The sequence below is a fragment of the Henckelia pumila genome, chromosome 2 (genome assembly GCF_033568475.1).
Source record: "Henckelia pumila isolate YLH828 chromosome 2, ASM3356847v2, whole genome shotgun sequence".
In the NCBI taxonomy this organism is placed as follows: domain Eukaryota; kingdom Viridiplantae; phylum Streptophyta; class Magnoliopsida; order Lamiales; family Gesneriaceae; genus Henckelia; species Henckelia pumila.
Window position 1 is genome coordinate 155,814,615 of NC_133121.1, and position 26,897 is coordinate 155,841,511.

A 26,897-nucleotide genomic window follows, 5' to 3' on the forward strand; every position below is an offset into this window, starting at 1 on the left:
TTTTGCCACTTTCAAAATTATGTCATTTGCTATACTACAATAATTATCTCTGAGTTATATTTACTTTAATTATTTATTTCGTGTTTTATTATTCCGTTGCATATTCTTTTTGGTGTTGTCAATATTGTAAATAACACTAACTATTACACAAATCAAAATAGATAAGTTTTATTATTATAAGGCATGTTATCTTTGGTGGTGCCAAAATCATAGATAACACAAGTATTTACGCGAATCTAAGATAGATAACATGCCAATTATCCCCTTACAATTTAAAATAATAAAATTAAATATTTTAAATAGTTCACAAAAAATCTCAGTCATCCTTGCGTTCATAAAAATAAAATTGTTCAATTATCTAAAGAGAGATTAGCACGCTAGACACAAAATCCATCAAACCAACAACCAATTCTCAACAGTAGACATGTACACGGAAAACGGAAAAAAAAAAAAAAAAAAAAAAAAAAAAAAAAAAAAGGACAACACACACGCACACAGTCAATCTAGGGACTAGCTTGATGACGATTATTACAAATATAGAATATTTTTGGATTTTAAAAATTTTCTACATGCACTGTTATTAAATTGATATAATAGAAAAATATTATTTACGTCGACCAACAATAAACCAGAGGCGAAAATAAGCTCGAAACCGGACCTATCCGGTCAATTTGCACCCCCAGCACTCTGCAGATATCCCGAATAAATAAAAAACATTAAAACAACTAAATTTCTCTATTTTCATAAATATTATTATCCATATTTACTCGGAATAATACATTACAATACAGAATCGAGCCACGCCTTTGGCTTTCCCACTTCTTTCTCAAGCACCCATCCATCCCTCCGCTTCGTTCTCCACCGTTTCATTCACAATGTTTATGGATATATGAACTCGAGAAAGTCTGTTCTTGTACCAGCTGTTACAATGGCCAATTCTCCCTTCGAAAAGAATGAAGCTTGCTCGAAACATTTACACTCAGCAACAATGGTTCGGCCCAGACTAGCTTTCTTCAAGTACGATGTCAGCAGGATCTCCGATCCATGGCTTCCCTTCACGCCACTGAAACTTAACCCGCAACTTACCATTAGCATCCACTCCAACAACCGTGCCTTTACTCAAAGGAGTCTCCAAACCCCAACCCCAACGAGGGGTCACCAATCCGTCTTTAATCCTCACCTTATCTCCCACTTCAAATGGTCTTACCCTATACATCTCCCACGATTTACAGAGCCATAGCCTATCCATAAAGCAGAATGCTACCCAAATATCATCATCTTCTAAACGGTGCACCACACCAATACTTGAATGGCTTACGTCGCCCCATTGATGAGTAGGACTAGAAACATTTGGCTTGACCCTAACCCAGTCTTTGACACAAAGTTCGCGTTCCTCCACAATTTCTACTTCTGAAGGATCCAGCATCCAAGCTTTGGACCCGGCAAGTGTGTATATTCTAAGCTTTCCATCCACATCAATAGCTGATATAGTCCCTACACTCGCATGGCTGTGTCCTGACCAACCGAACCTTGGTTGCTTGACGGTGCTCTTAACTTTGACTCGCTGCCCAACTGCAAGTTTATTAACTCTATCGAGATGGGATGGATTCCCCACCCAAAGTTCTTGCTCTCCACAGAATCCAACAAGTACGCTGTTATCTTTTTCATACCCTCTACCTTGTACAACACCAATGCTACCAGGCAAAATAGATTTCCAACTAGTTCCATTATCTCTCAATTTGACCCACTCACCCACTTCGTAAGTTTTCTCTACTTCTAGATCCGAAGGATCCCCTCTCCACAGCTCTTGTAAACCATTGAATGCAACTCTAACCTCACCATCGGCATTGACATGGGTAATAGCACCTCGAGAGTCAGACCGAACACCTCTCCAGCCCCATCGTGGCTCAGTGAGTCCAGCTCGAAATCTGACATGTTGACCAACTCGCAACCCAGGAACTTTTTCAACATCACTATAATGAGTAAACAGCCTTCCCTTGCGAAAACAACAAGCTAGTTCAAGATAACCATTATCCTGTACACTATGCACAATAGCTAAACTTTCTTTTCCTATACTGTTCCAGTCATAACTCGGTCTAGCACCCAGGCTTGGTTTTGAACGCACCCAATCACCTACTTCAAATCCTGGAAGCCTTTCTGCATCACCAGGAGAAACTTTCCATAAACTGCGTCTTCCAGAAACTTTGGCCTATGGAAAATGTAGTTTAATGTCAACACTTTATCATATGGCGAAAACTTTGAACTACACATACAAATAACACAATAATCTTCGACAAGTGCCTCTCTAAATGATTAAAAGTAGGACACTATTGCTTAAAGGCAGCCCGACTTTAAATCAGTAACAGAAGAAGAATAAAAGAAGTAACACCTTTTTCTCTCCTTTCATTAACGATGTTCTACAACACAATTTTCATTTAGCTTCAAGGGGGGATTAAATAAGTCAGCTTTATAAATGAAAAATCCACTAATTCCAGAAGAGTATCAGCTTTAGAGCAATGGGACCCTGTACGCTCAACCCAATGTAAGATACACAAGAGAATATAAAGCTTACATTCAAAGTGCCATCCATGTCGATCCTCACAATTTTTCCAACAGTAGCCGATGTCTCGTTTGACCATCCAAGCCGAGGCTGAGTGACAGAGGGGATTATGTGAATTTCTTGTCCTAATTCAAACGGAGAAAGCTTCTCCACATCTGTCACTGAACAGGGAAAAAGTTTGTTCCGGAAGCAAAAGGCAATTCCCATATCACCATCCTCCTCCAAACTATGGACTCTACCAATACTATTCCTAGTTACATCCGCCCACCCATATTTTGGGGAGGAGACAGAAGCCTTTATTCTAACCCAGTCCTCTACCTGCACAAATTAAACAATCATAGGACATTAGTCTACCACAAAATCACTGGGCTCTGAAGACAGTAACCAAGCGCATTAATATTTTAAAGCTGGACAATAATTACTCGATACAGATATTACCTTGAAATCCTCCACCTTTTCCATGTCAGAAGGATCAGCCTGCCATTGAATGGGTCGATTGGGAATTTCAATCACCAAAAGGCCATCATTCTCTATCTCGCTAATTTTGCCAACACTATGATGTGTTTCTCCACCCCAAGCATATCTAGGCTCCGCAACAGAACGTTTTACACAAACCCGATCACCAATCTGAGGAGCCACAGAGAAACGTTACAGGAAGCCCATAAAAGGGGGGAAATGACAAAACAATGAAGGAAACAGATCCACAAAATTCAACAGATTACAACAATTTAGTGACCTCACCCTGAAAGGCTCGACATGTTCAACCTCTTCTGGTTCACAATGCCATGGAGAAGTAAGATAGTTTAGGTACAATAATAGACTTTTATCGGGTCTAATACCATAAACTACACCAATGCTTCCTGGAGTAACAGATCCTAACCCATGTTTAGCAGTAGTCAGCGTGGGGCGTATGCGAACCCAGTCACCAACTTTGAATTCTTCCACTCTTTCCATTTCTGCAGGATCAGCTTTCCATCCTCTAGAAGCTCCTGGAAAACCGACACGCAAGATTCCATCATCATCAACACACAAGACTGTTCCGATGCTGTTGCGTGATTGTTCACGCCATCCAAATCTGCATTAGCACAAGAAAAATTACAGCATGGAGTTGGATACTGATGATATCAATCAGGATATTGGTACATCTTTTAAAAGGAATCATCCACGTGTCATATTAAAGATGAAAGAGAGAGTTGGAATATTCCACCAACCACCTCACTGTATCGGCTGAACACCATCCGAAAATCTAATCTTAAAAATTGAAGACCAAAGAGCTCTTAATATTCAAAAGAGGAGCTTCTCCCACTAGTATGTCCAACATCCTATCCCAATTCACAAAGACATCAGCAATTGTATCACATTATCAGAAACAGATACCGAAGAACAATATGCTGAAATTACGCGCCTAATTCATAAAGTCCCATTTAAACATTTTGCTCTGCTATGGTAGAGAGTCGAAGAAGTTTATTTGCACCCAAACTAAGTACAGCATCCAGACGATTCAAACCCCTTTGAAACAGGGAGTTCCTCATAGGTAAACAGCAAGTGCCTTAGATATTCTTAAGGTCCAAAACCACAGTACCTCAATGATCCCTCACCACACCACCTACCAAAGCTATGCTAGGATCACGATTGGCCTATCAAAATGCTCAATTGCAAACCAATTAGGAGTCGACTTTCATGATTTATCTGTAATCATGCGCCAACAATTATGTGGTTTTTACAGATATCCACCTTCCCCCAAAAGCAATGGGAGAGACATTTGGGTCATTTGCATTCACCTCCCCTAAACTTTATGCATTTGACACACCTCCCTTATCAAATGTAAAAATTATAACATGCAAGGGAGGTGAATGTCAAAAACAAAAAGTGTAGGGGAGGTGAATGCAATTACCCGACACATTCTCATGCTTGATGGTGATTTGAAACTTTTATCATTCGATAGAGGGGACTTGTATTTTCTTATTATTTGATGCACTACTAACCTCCTTTTGTCAATCGTTTCTCATCTGTTTTGTGTTCTTTTAAACTCTTCTATATTCAGAAATAGAAAATTCTTTTTAAGGCTCGAACATCCACAATTGCAAATGAAAAAAATTACATGGTTGTGCTATATCTCTCACTGAGATTTGAAATTACATGAATGATGAGTGTAGAAAAAAGGAAGAACATATTTTAATTAGTTTCAGAATATTTGATTGATATTTATTCCTTATGGTTTGTCTACTAATTAAAGTTAGATTGTGATATAATATAGAAATTAGTTACATGTTGTAGGGTTGTATTGTGATTATTCATTCAGAAAAGAATATTTTTACCACATGTAGCTGTCTCTATTGTTCTTGTTTATCTTCATGGTATCAGAGCCTAATCTCTGTATACTCGCTGCATATTTGACGGGAAAAAGAGGCTAGCATGTCAGAAACAAACGACGACTCGAGTAAAATGTCTTCGGGCAGGAGCGGTGGTACAAAAGGTGCTAAAGCACCGAACCTATATCTTATGAATCTTGCTGAGTTTGAAGGCTCCATTCAATTGACCATCCATAAGTTGAATGGCAAAAATTATTTGGAGTGGGCTCAGTCAATCAAACTCGTCATTGACAGAAAAGGGCGTCTAGGTTACCTGACGGGAGAAATCACAGAGCCCGCCTAAGACGATCCAAAGTGGACGAGCTGGAAATCTGAAAACTCCATGGTAATCGCGTGGCTTGTTTTTTCTTTTATAAGAAACTATAATATTATTGAAAATATGAAATTACTTAGAATACAAACAGGGGACCAGTGGTCCACAAAAGCAAACTAGTTTCCAATGCAAACAAATGCAGTTATCAATCTAAATCAAAGCCAATTTCCAATCCCTATACAAGTCTAATATCGCCAAAGATTAAAAATTTGAACCCTTGTGAGCCCAAATGGATACTCTCAATTTGATCTTGTCCCAAAGTTCTTTCACCGCTTCTTCACTGCCTTCAAAAATTCTTCTAGCCATAACGACCAACACACGCAGTGAACCACTATTAACCAAAAGACTCTCCCTCTCTCTCCAAGCCGACCTCCTAAATCAGTAGCATATAAGTCTTTTGTTGAGTTCGAAATTACCCAAGATAATCCCAATTCCTTGAGAGATAGGTTCCACAATGAACCAGAAAACGGGCAGTGAATAATCATATGATCCTGAGTCTCTCCCCCCTGTTTGCATAGCACACACCAGTTCGGGCTAAGGGAGATATTCAGGAGCCTCTTTTGAATCAAATCGCAGGTAGGTAATCTTCCCAACGCAGCTGTCCATGAGAAAACCTGAACCTTCGTCGGAATAGGAGCTTTCCAGATTGGGTAAAAAAGAGAGAAGCTAGGGGAATCGCTCCTCTGGAAAGAAAGACTCGAAGAAATACTTTACCGAAAATAAGCCTGAGCTGTCCCATTTCCTCACATCCTCCGCGCCCTCTACTAAGTTTACCCCCCTCAAAACTTCCAACAAGTTACTTAGCTGGCCCAAATCATCATCCCTCACGTCGAAAATGCAAGTTCCAGGATAGAGAGTTAGAGGAATAAGATAAATCTCGACAAAGGAAAAAAAAAATCTGTCTATTGTGCTCCCTAGAAATCTGAAAGAGGTTAGGAAAGAGATCCTTAAAACTAGAATTCCCCACCCAGCAATCTTCCCAAAATCTAAATCTATCCCCCCCTAAAACCACTGCCCTCACAGAGTGACTGAAAGCCAGATACGTCCTCGATATGAATTTCCACGGACTTCTAAAAGTGTTGTGTCTAGCCAACCCCGCATCTCAACCGTTATCTTGAACTCCGTATTTGCTCGCTATAAGTCTCTTCCAAAAAGTGTCCCCCTCCGTCGAAAATCGCTACCACCATTTACCTAGCAAAGCCTTGTTCCGAAGGCAAAGATTGCCTATTCCCAAGCCTCCTCTATCCTTTGGTCTACAAACTTTATCCCAGCCTACCAAATGACAATGGATCTCCCCATCCGATCCATCCCACAAAAAGTTCCTCATAATTTTCTCCATGTCCTCTGCAACACCGCGTGGGATTCTAAACAACGACATATAATACAAGGGAAGGGCACTCATGATGATAACAGCGTGAGTCTGCCTCCTCTCGATAGGAATGCTTTCTTCCAGCTAGCTAGCCTTATAGACATCTTAAAGATCACTGGTTCCCAGAATGAAACCCTCAGTGGATTCCCTCCCAAGGGTACTCCAAGGTATTGAATGGGCCAAGATTCCACCCCACAACCGATCTCCCTAGCCAGCCCTTCCTCCACTTCTTTTTCACAATTACAGCTCAACAGTGCACTTTTCTCCTTGTTAATCTTTAATCCGGACATATCACAGAAAATGAACAAGATATCCATCAGCAATCTCACATGATTTGGACAACTCATCCCAGACATTTGACTTGAAGGCTAGACTATGGCAGTGTAGACAAGGAGAAAAAACTGTCATCGATACTATAATGCAATGAAAGGGTTGTGGATAAATGGGAGTGCAAAAATGATAGCACCAAATAGCACAAACATATGGAAGGTGACCGCGTGAATGTGCTTTTGGCAGGACTTAACCACGACTTGGATGAAGTTAGCAGAAGACTTCTGGGCAGAAATTCGTTGCCATTATTAAGTGAAGTGTTTGCTGAAGTAAGAAGGGAAGAAGGTAGAATGAAAATCATGTTGAGCGAGAAGGCATCATCAGTTTCAGAAACTTCAGCCCTGTTCAGCAAAACATTTCCTACTGCACCTCCAAACAGACAGCATACTGCTCAGCCAAGGGAGAAGTTGTGTGAACACTGTAAAAAGCCCTGGCATACTGCATAAAAATGTTGGGAATTACACGGCTAACCACCTAACAGGAAACCAAAGTCTTTCAAACAAAAAGGCAGTAGGGGTTCAAGGGCTTATCAATCTGGACTGGAAGAACAAAATGTTATGCTGGTTTTCGGATTCACGTGAAACAAGCAGATGATCGCATAAAGGAATTATCTATTCAAATGAGCCAAAATAAATGTGTTAGAAATTGACTTGGACCTAACTCACCTCAAAAGCTAGCTCAAGAAGAGAGGTTTGTCCTTGTGACCTTGTCTATATAAAGGGCTCCCAGGTTATTTAGCCTACCGATGTAAGACACAAACTAAGATACCAACAAACCCCTCTCACGCCCAGGAATGAAACGACTGGAGCGTGGAGATATTAACGGGTGGCCAACTATGGGACGGGTGAGGCCAATTATGGGCCGTCCAACAAATAACGCTGGAACCCAGGGATCTGATACCATGTAAAAATAAGGGAGTGAAGAAGTTTTTCTGTCGTATCTCGTTTATTGGGTCTCTGCCCTTTAAATAATTTACATATTACAAATATTAATCCCAATATTTTGGGTAACAGAATCAATCTAAATAATTTACAATCCTACCAAAGATAAAATATCTTATCAACCATAAATAAACAAGATCTGATTTAGTCTATTATAATCACATATCTCAACAATATGATATTGATAATATTTTCCCACAGAAACCTCTGTAAGTTCCCTAGCAAATCTAGCGTGCAGAATAAAACAATAAACAAGGAACTGAATAACCAACTCTCTCTCTTTCCTTACTAATAGCCACTGCTACCACGTGCACTCCTAAATGGGCTTTTTAAGCTTTCTAGTGTAAACAAACTTTATATTGGGCTTTGGATGCTTTTCCAAGCTCCTAACACAACAGCGCTGAAAACCTTCGGGGCAGCCTCTTTCAGTAAGGAACAACTAGCAACTGTTAAGCTTTTCAATCCAATTCTTTTTCACAATCTACACCAGCATCTTGTTCCATAGCACAGAAAGGTACCGACTTGCAATCTACTGTTTTTAATGTTTCCACTCTATCCATATGCCCTTGGATAATAGATCAGGTGCTTCTGATAACATGACGGAATCCTCCAGATTGTTTCATTCCTATATCCCAAGTGCTAAAAATCAGAAAATTAAAACAGCTGATGGTTCTTTATCACCGGAAATAGGTTTATTGTCATCTCTAAAAATGGGTATTTTGTCTCTATGGATGTCACATTCTTTGAATCTAAAATTTTTTTTAAAACTCCTCTTCAGGGGGTGAGTAAGTTGGAAGGCTCAATATTTGATTTAGACTCAAAGAATGTGGACAAAATGGAATTGTTGGTTATAGATACACCTCATGTGGTGTTAGAGCAGAATTGTGATACTAGAACACGAGTTGATGATGATAAGTTTTTTTTTATAAGAAACATATTATATTCATTACTATAAAACGATGTACAATATGCGGACAAGTGATCCGCCCTCGCCGAGAAGGGATCCTATCTTTCATGAGCCTATCCCTATCAACAAAATGCAAACGTCCAGTCTCGTAATAAATCCGAGATTGACACATTCTAAAAATGTACATGAGATCCTATCCACGTAGAAACTTTAATTTTGATCCTTTCCCAGCATTCGTCGATCGACTCTTCAAGTTCTTCAAAAATTCTTCTATTTCTCTCCGGCCACACTGACCAACAGACGGCGTGAACGACCACACTCCAAAAGATTATCCCTTTCTCGCCCAAAAGATGTCCGAGATCTATAGCAAATAAGTCTTGCGTTGATCTCGGAGCTGCCCAAACCAGCCTCATCCCTGTCAAGGCTCGTGCCCAAAGCCCACTCGCGAAAGTACAATGAATTAACATATGATCTTGTGTTTCCCTCTCTTTCCGACACAACACACACCAATTGGGGCATAGAGCACAAGTAGGCCACCTTTTTTGCATCATATCCGAGGTCGGCACCTTGCCCAACACTGCGGTCCAAGAGAAAACTTGAACCTTTGTTGGAACCAGAGCCTTCCAAATGGCATTGAATAATGAAAAAGCGGGGAAAACAGTACTTGGAAAGAAGGACTCGAAGAAAGACTTGACTAAAAAGACACCTGAAGAATCCCCATCCCACACTCTTATGTCATCCACCCCTTCAACCAATCTCACCCTATCTAAAACACCTATCAAAGCATTTAGCTCATCTAATTCATCATCTCTCAGAACCCTTCTAAGATGCAAATCCCATGAAAGAGAGGATGAATGATTTTCAAAGGAGGCAAAAAAAGAGATAGGTAAATTATGAACCGACGAAATCTGATATAAAGATGTGAACAAATCCCGAAAAGAAGAATCCCCCCACCACCTATCTTCCCAAAACCTGACCTTTGTTCCCCCTTTAACCACTGTCCTCACTAATTGGTGAAAAGCCAAGTAAGATCGAGAAATAAATTTCCATAGACATCTGAATGTGACATTCTTCGCTAACCCCGCATCCCATCCGTTCTCTTGTAACCCGTATTTACTCAATATGATTCTTTTCCACACCGGTTCATCCTCAACACAAAACCTCCACCACCATAGAACTTGACGTCCAGATTCATTCGAACCCAAATCCAGGCAATATACCCATATCCACCTCTAACGCACTAGACTCCTCTATGTCGTTGGAACTTCCTATTGCACTTGGGAAAGGTGTTAGAACTTGTACTCAACACCCAATCTTAAATCACGTCTTACCAAAATTTATTTGTACCGTATTCAAGTTTTATTTCTCAGTTACAAAGTGTGGATGTTCCAAAGACTACACGAGGCTCTAAGTGTTCCGGAACAGAAGAAAGCTGTCATTGAGGAGATATATGCACTGAACAAAACTGGAACATGGGAATAATGCACCTGCCTGATGGAAAACGATCGGTGGGATGCAAATGGGTATTTATTGTGAAACTTAATTCAGATGGATCGTTGGAAAGCTATAAAACAAGACTCGTCGCTAAGGGTTTAACACGGACATATATGAGATTGACTACCAAGATACTTTGCACCAGTCACAAAACTAAACATGGTTAGAATATTGTTGTCTTTGGCGGCAATTCTTGACTATCCCTTATCAGATGGATGTAAAAAATGCCTCTTAAATGGAGAATTGGAGGAAGAAGTGTTCATGGATGCTTCACTGGAGCTTCAAAAAACAATTTGGAGAAAAAATATGCAAATTAAAGAAGTCTTTGTATGGATTGAAACAGCCACCACAGGCTTGGTTTGAGTAATTCTCGAAACCAGTAAAGAAGCAAGGCTATATACAAGGGCAATCCGACCACACAATTTTAGTAAAACATACCAGAGAAGGCAAGATGGCAATCTTAAATCGTATATGTCGATGACATAATTCCCAAGGGAGATGATGAAGAGGAAAAAATACGTTTAAAAGGCTGCCTCGGAATATGGGATGAACGATTTGGGACCCTTGAGATATTTTCTAGGGATGGAAGTTGCTAGATCAAGAAAGGGAATCTATGTATCCCAAAGAAAATATGTTCGAGACCTATTGAATGAGACAGGAATGAGTGGATGCAGATCTAGTGATGTACCCATGGATCCAAATCAAAAGCTAAATAAAGTGTCTAAAGGAACTTCCGTCGAGAAAGAAAGAAAGAAATCGGCGTCTTGTAGGCAAACTTATTTATCTCTCTCATACAAGACCTCATATTACTTTTATTGTTAGTGTGGTTAGCCCATTCATGCATTCACCGCATGAGGAACACATGGATGTTGTCTACAAGATTTTGAGACATTTAAAAGGCTCTCTCGGAAAAGGTTTATTGTTTAGAAAGAACAAACACAGAAGCGTAGTCATACAAGGATGCAGATTGGGCAGGCTCTATTTCTGATAGGAGGTCTACTTCAGGGCACTGTACTTTTCTATGGGGTAATTTTGTGTCATAGATAAGTGAAAAAACAAAATGTTGTGGCTCGTAGTAGCTCAGAAGCTGAGCTTAGGGCTTTGGGGAACGAAGTATGTGATTTAATATGGCTAAAGCTAGTTCTTGAAGAATTGAAATTAGACTCGGAAATGTCAATGATGCTATTCTGCGACAAGAAGTCAGTAATTAGCATCGTGAATAATCCAATACAACATGACTGTACAAAGCATACAAAAGTTAATGCACACTTCATCAAAGAAAAGCTCAAAGGAGGAATAATTTGTATGTCATTTATCACATCTGAACAGCAGATTGTCGAAAATTTCTTTGCTCCAACTTTTTTTTTTAATGAACCCGTGCTCACCAAGACACTAACAAGAACTATGATCACTACACCACTAATATTTTTTTGATTCAAGTTCAAAAAATTGATGCATTGCGAAAATTTTGGCACAGTATTCGAACTTGGGGGTTGGGAGGAGTGTAGAAAAAGGAAAGAAAATATTTTAATTAGTATCAGAATATTGATTGATATTTATTCCTTATGGTTTGTCTGTTAACTGAGGTTAGATTGTGAATATAATAAGTTTCTATATATGTTGTAGAGTTGTATTGTGATCTGAAAAAAATATATATTTTTACCACACGTGGCTGTCTCTATCATTTGTTCTTTATCTTCAATGAGTACACAGCTCAGAAAACATGGTAAAAAACTACGAGTCTAAATCCACATATTTGAAAGAGTCAAACACTTGAAGTAGTGTGCATGTGCGCATGTATTAAAAATTCTTTCTATTAGGTCAAAAGCCAACTAAAATGAACTAGGGTTGTAACCTGGCACTTTGGACAAAGAAAACGTTTGATAAAAGGTAAGATAGATTTAATGGAAAAGCCTTTTCCCAGAGGAAAATGTCGTTCATTTCACTACAGAGAAAGCATACCTTGGCTCTTTGACATCAGACTTAAGTTGCACATGTTGCCCTCTGTCCAGTGGAATCACTTTTATGACTTCATTTATAAGTGCTTGAGTTGGAGCTTCCCCAGAACAAAATGATACGATGAGATCATTATCACGGATAGTTTGGACAAAACCAACACTTCTATGTGTTGCACCTTGCCACCCGTAAGTTGGTGCAGTAATGCTGCTTCTGTATTTCACCCAGTCACCAACTTGATATCTACAGAATGTTTGATGACATAAAAAAACCTTGGATGCAATTAAGCAGATCATAGACAGAAAAGTGATTTTTTTTACGTACATTGTAGGGGACAAATAGACCCCTTTCTCTACCAGTGCCTCCATTAAATCTTCGGATATCCATTCGCGAGGCAGATACTCCAAGAAGTCACACAATGTCTTACCACTGCAATTCACCACAAACCTTAAATGCATGATTTTATCAAGAAAAGAAACCATCTGAATAACTTCAAATGGTGTTTGATATTATCAGTATTCAAAGAAAAATTAAGGTTCTGATGCTAGCCTGTGGTTCCTAACATTAACCGCTGCATCCGGATATCTAAGCATAACAATGATCCAGCCTAAATTTTCACGTATCATCTTTGCTGTATCAGCTGCTATATGAAAAGCATTGTCACCATCATCATCCTGAATTAAATGAAAGGTTACAGCACATGAAAGAACTGCAGAAGATATCTTTGGTGATAAAGAGAACAAAAATTTTAGATATGCTTTGATAAGAAAGCTGCAAAATAATATTTAGAAAGAAAAGTAGAGGCAAGATCAATTCTCACAAATGCTCGACTTAAATAATGTGCCACCCCATACTGAAAAGAAAACCCAGCAGGAAAGGTAGCATCACTTTGTTTACATACAAGACGGTGCGTCAGTCAAAGTCACTCCGGTAAATACCCAATAAGTAATTCCATGTAATTTTGCTCATTCTCTACAGGACATCGATTGATCTTATCAAACATGTTGATTGTGATTGATTTGATGGATCAGAAAGGATGATATTTGATTTGATTTAAATAAAGTTTAGTAACATAGGATATTCTCTCAGATTTATTGGGATTTAGTTTAGATACGAATGTGTGTTTGCCTATTTAAGTGTACACTAGCTTTGTAATATAATGAAATTAACAAAATAAAATTCCCTTCATTCTTTTTGATGTGCTCTTTTTTTCTGCATGAACTTCGACGCAACCATGGTTGGTGTCAGGTTTGCTTCTTCTGGCACAAGGGAGGTTGAAGCATATCAGAGAGTAGATCTCAACCTCCTTTGTACATTGCCCATCTCTGATACTTCCCTTCAAATAACGATTCACAAATTGAATGGGAGCGGGCACATTCTGTTATCTTGTAATTGATGGAAAAAGCAAGCTGGGTTTACTTGAATGGTGAGGTGAAGACTCCATCTTCCGATGCAAATATATACGATGGTTATCTGAAAATTCTACGGTCACTGTGGTTAATCAATTCAACAGAACCCGCAATCGGAAAACTGTTTATATTTCTTCTGACGCCCAAGATGCTTGCAAGGCTGTTCCAAAAACATACTTTGATCTACAAACTTACTCTCAACTATACGAGCTTAACACTCATACGTGGTGGATAGCTAGAACTACACATTGCGTAGGACATTGCTCAATATGGAAAAAAAAAGAAGGAAAGGAACCATGTGTTCATCTTTCTTGTTGGTTTTAATAAAGAACTTGATGAGGTTCGCGGCCACATACTTGGCTACAACCCTCTCCTGAACATTCATGAGGTTTTCTCTGATCACCATGTGATGCTACCAAAGTCCATTGACTTGTCGGTAGTTACTGAAAGCTCTGCCATGGATAGTAAGAGCAATAGTTTGTTGACGACCGAAACGGTGGAAAATCAAAACCTTTTTGCGAAAAGTGCAACCACCCATGGCACATCAACGCCACAGTCCACACGTTGGCAAATATAGAGGAAACCAGCCCATCTCAAAAAGAAGCCTGGCGGCAACACCAACAGGGCTGGTAACAATAGTCACGCCCTTCAAACAAGCAATACCGACTTGGATCGCAACCATCTTCCCCAGAATCTCTCCCCTTCACAAAGGATTAGCTAGCCCAACTGCACAAATTATTTCAAACTCAATTGAATCCTTCCAATCTTTCTTGTCACTGGCCCAAACAGGTATCTCTACCGTGGCAAATGTTGCAAGTTTGATTCGTAATAGCTCGAGGATTTCGGATTTAGGTGATGCGGTTCATACAAAGGGTTCGTTCAACACAATTTCTTTCCTCCAATATTCCTTGTGTTGGGAATCATAAGATTAAAATTGTTGATGGTTCTTTTTCCTCTTGTTGCCGGAGAGGAACCATTATCGTCTCTTCTTTTCTAGCACTTAAAAACGTGTTACATGTTAAGATACTGCCCATAATTGCTGATCTTAATTGTTGTGTCATTTTCTTGACTTTTCATGGTAAATTTCAGGATTTAGCCTCGGGGAAGATGATTGGCGATGGTAGATAGGACGGTGGACTGTTATCTTTTTGATGCTCAAGCTCTCCTTGGACAATTTGATCAAAAGGTTTGCTTCAATTCTATTTTTACTTCCAGTGAAAGTTGTTTATGAATAAAAATTTTCCCCTGTGGACTAGCAAAGCACCATGTGCTATTTTTCCACCTCAATCATACAAAATCAAGTCCTTTTAAAATGATTCATAGAGATGTTTGGGGGCTATGTTAAAACATTGCTTGACATACGTTGGTTTATCACATCCATCGATGATCATTCTAGAATGACTTGGGTGTTCCTTTTAAAAGATAAATCTAATGTTGCCAATCTCATCAAAAAAATTTACACCATGATTCGCACTCAATTTCATCCCACGGTAAAAAAATATATATAAAAATAAGTGACAACGGAAAGGAATACTTCAATCATTCACTAGGGAATTTTTTGTGGAACGGAGGATTATGCATCAAAGTTATTGTCCAAATACTTCTAATAATACATTGGCAAAGATGATTTAGACTGTAGAAATCAAGGAGAACAGAATTCAAACCACTCTCTCCTCCAAGATGGACTCTTTGGCTGCACAGATGACTTCATTTACTAATGCTCTTCAAAGTCAATCAGAATCCCCGTCTAGTGTTGCCAAAAAAAGGGGAAGAGAGGTCTAGAACAAATCAAACTGATAGAAGAGGTCCGAGCCAAACAGAAAGAAGATATCAAGGCCATCAGGGACAAGGCAGGAACTCAAGCAGAGGACAGTGTAGGAGATAGAAGATTTATTCAGAGTTTATTTTGTCTACTAACTTTCTGTATTAGTTGTCTCAAACTTTATCGGGCTTTATCAGATATTTTCAAGTATGACAGAACTCTTCTTGATTATCAAAATCTTTAGTTATTATCAGTGATTTCAGTCATCATTTAAAATCAGTTAAGTATTGCCCAAGACAATTGAACATATATGCATAAGTTTTGTGAACACCAAAAAATGGGAATTGTTGGAGCATCAAGTTTTGGTGTTAATTTATTTAAAAAACAAAATTGGACCAAGGCAAACTTAACACAATCGAACTAAGAAATATTTTCCATGAGTTTAACTGACATCGCAAAACTGGACTAGACAACTGAAATGGACAAAGGATCGTGACTGGAAGTCTGGAATCAGTTGAGTAAATGGTCTCTCTAAACCTCGACTAGAACAGAACCTTGACTGGACTTAAACTGGATGGAAATCTCGAGTAGTCGAGGATATTCAACTTGACCCAAGCTTAACTGAAAGGAACGTAAACCGATGTACTTGAAGAATATGCAAATTTGTCAGTCATACTTTTTAAAGGGCAATCAGTTGTGTCTAAATCCAATTTTGGATAAAGTTTCCCGTACAACTCAACAGAATTATTGAAGGGTTGCAGGCGCACTAAATGTACTATTAACACTAATGCTGACCTGGACAAGAAGACAAAGGAACGGCTACTATTCTTGGAAGGAAATCCTTTTGAAAAATGTGACCGTTGCAGGTATCTTTCTATAAATAAAGGATGGAATTCAGTTGAAACACTCTCTCAGATTTTAACAAGTCATCTAGCAATCACAAGTTTTCAAGTCAACTGAATTCTCAAAAACATAAAAGATCAAAGATCTCAAAGCACACTCTTCAAGTTCTTATCTGATCAAATTCAAGGATCAATTTGTGCTAGATATTTGAGTTGTAAACTCTTTGTAATACACTTCAGTTGTATTTTGTAATAGACCAGTTGACTATGAGTTTCACTTGAGGTATTGTATAAGTCATAACTGAATCGGGGTGGTGGAACTACCTAATGTGAAATCTGTTGTGGGATGTAAGGGGGTTTTTACTACAAAATACAATTAAATACTATTCCAATGGCTCCTTGGAACGGTATAAAGCTCGTTTGGTTGCTAAATGTTTCACCCAAACATTAGACATTGACTACTTTGAAACCTTTTCTCCAATAGCAAAGCTTAACACCATCCGAGTAATCTTTATGTTGTCAATCTTGATTGGCGAAAAAATCAACTGGATATGAAAAATGCCTTTCTAATAGTGACATAGAGAAAGAAATCTATATGGAGCCTCCGCCTAGGCTTATTGATCCATTGGATCAAAAGTATTTAGGTTAAAAAAATCTCTAACTGGAATTACAACAATCTCTAAGGGCGTAAGATTTAAAAGGTTGACAAAATTTTTCAAAGGACAGGGCTATCATCAAAGACAATCTAATCATTTGCTCTTTACCAAAAGGTCTGATACAGAATAAATCAGGTCAAAGAGGAAGGGGAATCTGAGGAGTTGTCTGAGCTGTTAAAGAGCTACTCTGAAATCTACGCTGAACCAAACCACCTTCTCCCTCAAAGAGACCAAGATCATTGAATACCACTAATACCTGGATCATCTCCACCAAATATTCGACACTACAGGTATCCTCAAGTCCAGAAAAGTGAGATTGAACGGGTGGTAAAAGAAATGCTTGAAGTTGGAACCATACAAAACAGTGTGAGTCCTTTTTCATCTCCTGTATTGTTGGTTAAGAAAAAGGATAATACTTGGAGAGTGTGCATCAATTATAGAGCTCTGAACTCCATTACTATCAAGGATAAGTTTTCTATTCCCGTCAATCGTCATTGATGAGTTATTGGATGATTTGTCTTGAGCAAAATACTTTTCTAAGTTAGACCTTCCATCTGGATACCATCATCAAAGATAGAACAAGATCCATTTTGCATCATATCTAAGGGATTCCTCGGTTCGGGCCGAAGAAGCAATGTAACTCGATCATTATCAAACGAACTAGACACAACTCGGATAATCGGAAAACGATATTCCGTACTCATGAAGGACAGTATGAAGTCCAAGTTATGCCTTTTGGTCTAACCAATGCTCCATCCACATTTCAGAGCTTAATGAACGAGGTTTTTCGACCCTTCTTGAGGAAATTTGTCTTGGTATTCTTTGATGACATCTTAATTTACAGCAGAGATTGGGCGCGGTTGAAATAGTAAGAGAGGTGGAATATTGGAGTGTTTTCATGTATGACAGAGTAAGAACAGTATATCAATTCAAACAATATAACATAAAGATGTTTCTATCATCACATCAATTTTACGTGTATTGAAATGCTTTTTCTAGTATGAAGATTTCTGGGGAAAGACCCAACTAAAAACAACAAACCTGCATATTATAATCTGCTCCAGCAGATAATAGCAATTCCACACAAGGATTTGCACCTCTGGCCAAGGCCACGTGAAGTGGTATCGCATTCTGCATGCTCCTGATGTTTACATCGACACCAGCTTCTAATATTATCTACAAGGAAATTGGGGAACAAATTATCATGTTCAGACAACAATTCATGAAATGATTTTAATTTATTATTTTAATTCAGACACTGGTCTTGAATATTATTATACTAATTAACTGGAGCCCAACCAACATGAAAGAATCATTCAGATCCTCACTTAATACTGATTCAGCATACCCTGACTAGTTCGACGTCATTAGCCATAGCAGCAGTATGTAGAGCAGTTTGTGCATGTTGAGTGTCTTGAGCCATAGGTTCTGCTCCAGCAGATAGCAGTATCCTTACAAGTTCTCTGCCCTCTAAAGCAATATTCGACAAAGGCATATAAATAGTACAAACAGCATTATAGACGGAATAAGGAAATAATAACATCATCATCAGCACCAGGAAAAAGAGAAGTTAAAAAGTCCTGTAAAGTATAACCCATATCATACCCGATTCATGCCCTCTCTTCAAGGCAGCAGCCATGCACAAAGCTGTTCCCTCAGGGCTTTGGATATCTATTGCTTCAGCAACCTCTTCCACAGATGCAAGTTCTACCCATCTTTTGACAACGGTTGAGTTCCATGTCATTACACACAAGTGCAGTGGCCTGCTTATAAAGAGGCTTAGAGCATGCACAAACAATGGACAAGTTCTATACATCAGATGAAACATTGCAAAGACACAAACAATTGTGACGAGGGAAAATCGAGTTCAAAGTTATTCTCAAATGTTTGGACAATTTACCCACTCACGAGTGTAAATGAGGAGCAGATGCACTTATATATCACAAGTATTCATGAAAAGGTGCAATTCCTGATAACATTGTACTATTGCATCATCATAGGAATACATTGACGAACAGTTTTTGCTCTGCTTTCCATGTCATTTTCCCACATCCACAATTGCAGCATATTCCACTTTGGACAGGTAGATAAGGGGATAGGCCGGGATGTTCTCAAACAATGAAAATCATTTTCTCATGATAACAAGTTTAACAAAAAATAAATAAATAAAGACATTACACAAGCATTCATAGGCATGAAGTGATGAAACATTTCGTTAGCAGAACCAAAGACTGGAGCAAGGACTGAAACAATACAATTAGAAATCTGAAAAATGGTATCTTTATTAATTAAAGAGTATAAAGAACCAATTGACTTCATCTGAACCAACAAGACAACATAACTTGGAGTATAATGAGGCCAACCCTCATAGGCTGTTGAAAACACTGAGAATTGTAATTATGAAACAATGAAACAAATTATGCATGGCTCTCGAAATGAAGGAGATCCTACAACACCGCTCAGGACTAAACAAGAATGATTATAAAACATATTTCAGCCTTAACTGTGTTCTATCATTTAATCCTTACATGCATAAAATATTTAAGATATGCTTCTCGCATCCTATGTTCCACATCTTCAAATTCTTACCTCTCTAACCACCGCACATAATACAGGGATTCTGAAGGCTGCAAAAACAGGTGAGAATGCAGGATCACCCTGCCTGCTATCGAGCATAAAAGAGTACCAACAAGGAAAGGGTAACTAACAATCAACTACCCCGTTCTAATTTTCAGTAACAAATTTGAATGTCCACAGCAATAAAGATTTCGCTCAATCTCCTAGAAGATATCATGGTAGGTTTAAAGAACTAGGCCTGTTTTGCCTTTCTATTGAAGGAATATCCAACAATAACAATAGTTTCCTTCAAAAAATTAGTTCATACTTCAGTTCTCAGGACATTTTTGCGGAAGAACTATAGAAATAACTTAATTCAGTTGGATAATGTTCGCCTAAACCAAAATATCCCTCTATATAATTCACGATCTTTCCAGCATGCCTCTTATTACTATAAAAATAGTGTTAAGCAGATATAACCCAAGAGTCTGCTCAGCAGCCTTCCCTGAGTTTCAACACCTTCAGTACGCCAGTTTCTTACAACTAAACATGCTTCTTCGCCATGATTATTCTTCTCATATTATTTAACAATTACAGAGGAGTTCAAATATTATGTTCCCTTTTCACAAAGAAAATCCAAATAAAACTTATCTCCCACTAAATCACACAATCATCTCCATAAATCACTCCTTGCTCTCGGTGGCAATCTATCTTCAAGTCTTGGAAGATATCAGAAATTTAACATCAGATTTTTGATAGCTTCACATGACTACGGCAGTAAATCGATGCCTATACTTCCCCTATAACAAGGAACACTAGAAAGTGATATTATCGCCATGTAATAATAGGGAGATAAAAGAAATTGTAAGCATATAGTATTTTCACTTAGAATAGGTGATTAAGTTATAATGATAAACACCATATGACCATGTGCAATATACAAGATCCAGTACTCTGTTGTTATAAGCAGTTAACTAGATCTTTCCTTTATTTCGAAAACCTATATTATTTTGTTGTTATCTATAGCTATTTACGTAGAATGATAAAAATGATATGATATATAATTATGAAAAGAGGAACGGTATGTCAATGAAAAGCATTTCCCCAACTTCAATTTCTTGTTCTGATAAGACCTGGATTGAACCAAAAATATCTACCCTGTTTGTTCATTTTATGGAAACTAATTAGCTTCCCCCAAAATACAATCCAACACTTCAATTCATTTTTATTCTTTTTCCTCAAACAAGTTTTCCCTCCTTTACACATCTAACAAGATGGTTGTTATTTTTATTTAAATTCCTCATCTTTTCAAACAAAATACATCACTTTGATATTTATATTCTAGCCAAAAGGATACCAATTCAAAATTTTAAAACAATATTATCCAACAATTTCTGACATGGTTTGACATCTATACTAACAATTCTATATCCTCAAAATAAAACTAAACATACATTTAATTTCCAAAAAAAAGGCAAAACAAGCATGTCCTTTTCCATTATCACATGATATATCACACTTACGTCAAATGCTTGGAGTTCAGTGCACTCATTGACCTACAGCCACCATATTCCAATATTACCAAAGCACAGTCCGTGAATTTTTTCGTAACAGCCCTGTGAAGCACAGATTCACCTTCATCATCAACTGCGTTTGGATCAGCTCCAGCCAATAATAATTCCTATTGGCAGTAAAAACCAAATCAAAGTGACATAAACTAGACATTAAAGTAAAGAATAAGCATGAAGAAATAAAGAGCGTGAAGTTTGGATGTGTATGGAAATGAAGCAGTGTTATTTATCTTCCTTCATATGTCCATATTTATCAATATTTGACCATCTATAGGAACTTAAGCAAGACTTACTCTCATGCAATCTGGCTGGCCATAGCAAGCACAGACATAAGAAACTGATGAACCAAGGCCTTCCCTTAACCTGGATTTAACATTAGCATGGTGTTTGATGAGTGCATGGACACAATCAGGGGATCCAGCTTCCAGGGCAAAAAGAAGAGGTGGATCACCATCTTTGTTAAGGACATCAACTCTCGCCTCTTTGTGTTCTAAAATAGCTTCAACAAGTTCGACACTGCCCCTTCTGCAAGCCAGGTGGAGAGCAGTTTGGCCATCTGTATTTTGAGCTTGTAGCAAAGAGCACAGTAAACTAGCATCTCCTAAAGCACTCTTCACTAGCAACTCTCTGAATGCAACAGGGGCAACAAAAAGAAAATTTAGAAGGAAAAATCATCTGGATAACACAAGTACACAACACAAGTAAAGTGTGTGGCCTTACCTAACTCCATTTAAATTGCCTTCAGACACGAGTCTGAGTAACAGATTGGAATTTACTTGAGGAACTTCCAGATCAACTGATGGCGAGGGGCAATTCCCATTTATTGCAGAATAGCTTGGCAAGCCACTACACAAAGTATGGAGCATAAATAGATACCAATTCAAAATGCAAGTAATCAAGTACCAAACGTATCTGGCATTTTATAAAATAACTACTAAAAATGTATATGCTATGGAATATGACACTACCAAAATATCTATAAACTAAGTTATTCTGCTATAGGCAAACAATAAACAAGGGTCATGCACTTTGGACCATATTGGAATATCTGGATTCTGAACTTAAATATTAAAAGATAACACTCAATTTAGATTCATACTTGTCAGGGCTAGCTGGTGGGCTCAGAGGAATCTCTCGCAAGAGTCGAAGAAATATTGCTAACATAGAGTGAAACTTTGGTCTTCTGGATATCTTGACTTGCAGGCATTCTCCAATCATTTTCCACAGTTCCCTAGGCATTCCAGCACCCACTACACTGGTATATTGAGGAGGTTGTTGTTGTTCTTTGACAACAGAATGATAGATCTCTTCAGCACTTAAACCAGTCCACCTGCACAAAAATCACCAACTTTCTTTCCAAATAGTTCTATTTTAAGAAGTCAGGTTATATACATAACAAAGCCATGCCGAAACAATTAGCAAAACAAATACACATACGGGATTGATCCGGTGCACATTTCCACCAATGTACAACCAAAGCTCCATGCATCAGATTCTGAGGACATGCCAATAGAATCATTCCAAAAAAGATGGAGCGGCTTTTTTACAGGTTCCCATGCCTCAGGTGCAGTATAATTTGGGCAGAGCATAGTGCAATCCATACATGAATGAATCTTGGAAGATTCAAGTTCTTTTCGAGCATTTCGACAATCAAGCTTCTTTAAAATAGCTGGAAGGCCATAATCAGAAACCACAGCATGACCATTTTCGTCTAATAGAAGGTTGGATGGCTTAATATTCATACAAACAACACCAGCTGCATGAAGCTCAGCAACCCCACGAGCAATATCAGCCCCATACCTACACTCAAGATGCATCAAGACAAGAAAGTTTAAGTCTCTGTAAAGCAACATCGTTTCTAGTACATAAATTACCAATCAATAAAGTTAAGTCAATAAACCTAGAAAGGCAATCATCAAGCAGCCAAAACTACTCAGGTAGCATATAGATTTTTTAGATGCGTCAAATCATTTATCATGTCATTGACAATATTTCATTCAAATTCAGCAGAAAATTTTGCATTAGTAGAAAACAGGACACCTTGGTTGCACTGATATGAAATATTGTGGGATACTTGGATAACAGAATTGTGATGTTCAGTTAGTTAATGGCTTGATATTTCAGCAAGGTTTAAAACATTGTGTCAAATAGAAACTGCAGACGAATCAGAAAAAAACATAGAAAAATCAATCGGATTTTAAAGAAACTTTCATGTAGTAGGGACTGGGCTCATGTTTCACATTAGAGGTATGATTACCCTGAAGTATGGTTCTCTTCAAGCCTAATTAATTCGTTCCTTTGCGTCTGGTTGCAAAGGAAACTGAAGACAGTGCAGAGCAATAAACTGAAGCAGATTGGAAACTATTTTCTAAAAATTGGCAATCATGTACGACCATCTAAATCCTCAATGCATTCAGGTTCCACCTCAAGCATGGAGTGTATCAGTACACATTTATATATGCCAGGTACGTAACAAGTGTGTATCAAAAATATAAACAGTTTGATGGCTAACAACAAAGAGAAATATTAAATTGTGATTGCAGCCATCGATAATTTCAAAGGTAAGAATGATTAGAAAATTAACCATAATGTTTGATACAATATCTTTTCACTGCAGAAAAATTGTTGAAGATCAGTTATGACAAAAACTCATGCACAAGAGGCATCCGAGAATTGCCCGTGCTAGAAAGCAACTTGTTTTTTGCTTCAAGGCTTGCAACTGATTAACATATATTCAATTAAAATATAAGTTATTCAACGAGACAATTTAAAGGAATAATTGAAAGTTTGGATTTAGCCCGCATGGACACAAATCCTAAGAAATCTGTGGCTACACTAGGTGGTAATGGCAGATGGGATGAAAAAGAATGGGTAATTTTTTTGTATTCTATTTATGTTAGAATTTTTTGTTAGATTTAACATATTTTTGGCATATACATATGGTAGAATCCTACCTTGGATAGAAAATTAATTGTATGGAACTTTTCCATGTCTATAGAATTCCATCACGTAAGGAAACTCCAACAAGATAAAATCCAAATTATTTTTTTTTTATATAAGAAACGGTGATATATTAGTATTGAAAATTAATATTAATAATTACAAAAAGCGGGCAAGAAGTCCACCATAGACAAAAGGATGAACAAAAACCCTATCACATCAAAAACAAATAAACCTCCAATCCCTCAACACATCCAAATTATATTTTAGTCCATGTAAAACCAATATTTGAACTCATGATCTAATAAACACCCACTCATGCATTGATGTCCATGCATCAATGGCGACGAAATGTAACACACCCAACATTTAGGGTGCATTGCAAACACCAGCATCAAGTGAGTATCAATTAATACACCAATCGCAATTCCTTGCTAATCATGAACAGCTTAACCTTAGAGATCACAGCCACTTTAAATATCTCTTAACATTATGATCATATACACAACCACAATCACGAAACAAGGATGAAAAGATGATGAATACCAAAATTCATTGTCTTAATAAGATACCTATGGCCTTTTAAACCCCATCCCTTGTGAACAATAAATTTAATAGATTTCCGCCGTAGTTTTTAAAGGGCAAGATGCAAGGTAAGGCACACGCCTTATCGAAACAAACCTTACCATTAATTTTTTAGAAAAATATATTTGTTTAATGCTATTTTATGATAAAACGCTATTATTGAAATAAATAAGCTAAGCAAAAACATGTCGTATCACAAAAAATATTTATTCACTACAGCTATTTTATGGTCAAGTACATAATTTTTAGAATGAGGTAAGAAAATCTTTAATTGCATATTTCTGAGTCACTTATATTTTTATAATCTAGATTACTGAATTTTATTTTTTTTTTGTATGTCGTGTGTAGTTAATAATACCATTACTAGTAGATATTTTTCTTTACTTTTATTTTTCGTTTTTACCATAATAGGTGTAGGAATTTTCTCCACTATTTTGTCCAGTTAATCAATTACGATTCTAGTTTACGGACGATGACAATTCGAATCCTAGTTTATAGTTGTTATCTATCTATCTATAGATGTAATTTCGAATACTTTGGGAAATAGAACCTCACTTAAATTTTTTTTGAAATTAAATTAATAAAAAAAGGAAAATATATGACTTTCCTCGGGCCCATTTATTTCATTCTAGGTTTGATAGACTTTTCCTTTCACTTATCTTAAATTTAAAACAGAAAAGAAGGAAGAAAAAAAAACTGAGGCGCGTGCCTTGGCTCACCTTATTAACCCGCTGCGCCTGCGCCTGGGTATATACCCAGGCACAGAGGGGTCGCCGTTAACAACTATTATTTCCGCTATCTAAATGGAATGTTTCTGAAAGAGAGAGCACCAACCTGTTAGTACTAAAACGGCACAGGCAATTAGGAGAGCGTATAACTTAAAGAAGAGGAGATGTTTTGGATACTGAATACCACCTTTTTGTTTCTGAGTATGCTTTTTAAGGAATATCAAACATAAGCACATCAGTCTATGTTTGAATTCGATGTTTGCGACTTTTTGGGAAACTGAATACCCGTTTTGGTTTTTGAGTTTGCCTTTTAAAGAGGCTAAAACATATGTAGACCAGTCTATGTTTGAAACCAATGCATGCCTACAGCCTACTCGACTTACAAAAGGTAACTGCCACAATTAATCAGTTAGCAGTTGACACAACTAAGAGGCATAAATACAATTACAAACAAAACACACATGTACAACAAGTACACAGGAGCAGGGTTCAATTGTTCATTACATTCTAGTCCCAATTTCGTCCATCTTAAGTCCCAACAAGACCACGTCAAAGTTCCAGGTGCACGAACAAATAACCAATCTATCGAAAATATCGTGATTCAAATGTGGAAGTGGATATAACAAATGTACAAGGGAGCAAAAAGAACCTAAGTATCTGCTCAAGAGTGAGGCGCCCTCCATTTCGCTGTATTGCTGACAGGATAGACCCATGACACCTATCCATCACCAAACAGAGGTTGTTTTCCATTCTGGTAGCCCCATGGAAAGTGCAAACATTCTGGCACCACATGGATTTCCTTCTCAACTCCTCCAGCTGGCCCTGCATCCACACCACATCTGTCTCGCTGCTGATGGTCACCTTCTTCACCACCACTCTGTGCCTGCATCCCCTCCCCAAAGCAACAGCGGTCCATGTCCCCAAGTTAGATTTCTGACCACCACCTTCTCCAATCCTCCGCACCATCTTCAGCTCCTTATGCATCCCCAGCTCTATCCTCCCACCTTTGAAACCATTCTCCACTCGTCTAATACCATTACTGTAAATTCCATGGCCGCCGCCGCCGCCGCTAGTACTACAATTAGAACTCCTATTGATAGTATTATTTCCAAAGCAAATCTCATCACCATTAGCTAAACATTGGTCAATGCCCATTTCATAAGCATCGTCACCTTCGTCATCGTCTTCCTCGTCCTCTTCCTCTCCGTCCTGGATCCAAGACAAGATTGCGTAGTTCTTTTTCAAAGCGGAAACAGAGTTCCCGATGATTGACACATGGCGGCAGCGAGGACAGGAGAGGGAAGAATCAAGGGAATCGGAGAACATCTTGGAGAGGCACTGGCGGCAGAACCCATGGCCGCATTGGAGAAGAAGGGGGCACCGCTCCTCCTCGTCGTACTTGTTCTGGCACACCGAACAACACGGCTCCCTCATCCTGAATTTTGAGCTAGAATTCAAATTCCCTCTCGGGATTGAAATTTTCACTTCGATTGTGGAGTGGGATTAGGGGCAGAGTAGAGATCCATGGAAAGGGTTTCAGTGCGCGAGCTGATTGAGAACAATAGAAAATGGGAAAAAGCTTGATTGATCGAGTAAAGGGGTTTTT

General features: G+C 38.2%; 1 protein-coding gene across 1 annotated transcript; it reads right to left on the bottom strand.

Moving 5' to 3' along the window:
• Positions 1 to 528: 528 nt before the first annotated feature.
• On the bottom strand, positions 529 to 26,897 carry LOC140879631 (E3 ubiquitin-protein ligase KEG). Its single transcript, XM_073283431.1, has 16 exons — positions 25,941 to 26,897; positions 22,476 to 22,838; positions 22,138 to 22,368; positions 21,759 to 21,884; positions 21,332 to 21,665; positions 20,991 to 21,148; positions 18,517 to 18,674; positions 18,260 to 18,381; positions 17,953 to 18,087; positions 12,792 to 12,916; positions 12,567 to 12,671; positions 12,249 to 12,485; positions 3,302 to 3,635; positions 2,999 to 3,187; positions 2,573 to 2,878; positions 529 to 2,209 (listed from the first exon to the last, which is right to left on the bottom strand). Exons 1-16 carry the CDS (start codon positions 26,723 to 26,725, stop codon positions 1,004 to 1,006), a joined length of 4,914 nt encoding a protein of 1,637 aa, XP_073139532.1. The 5' UTR covers positions 26,726 to 26,897; the 3' UTR covers positions 529 to 1,003.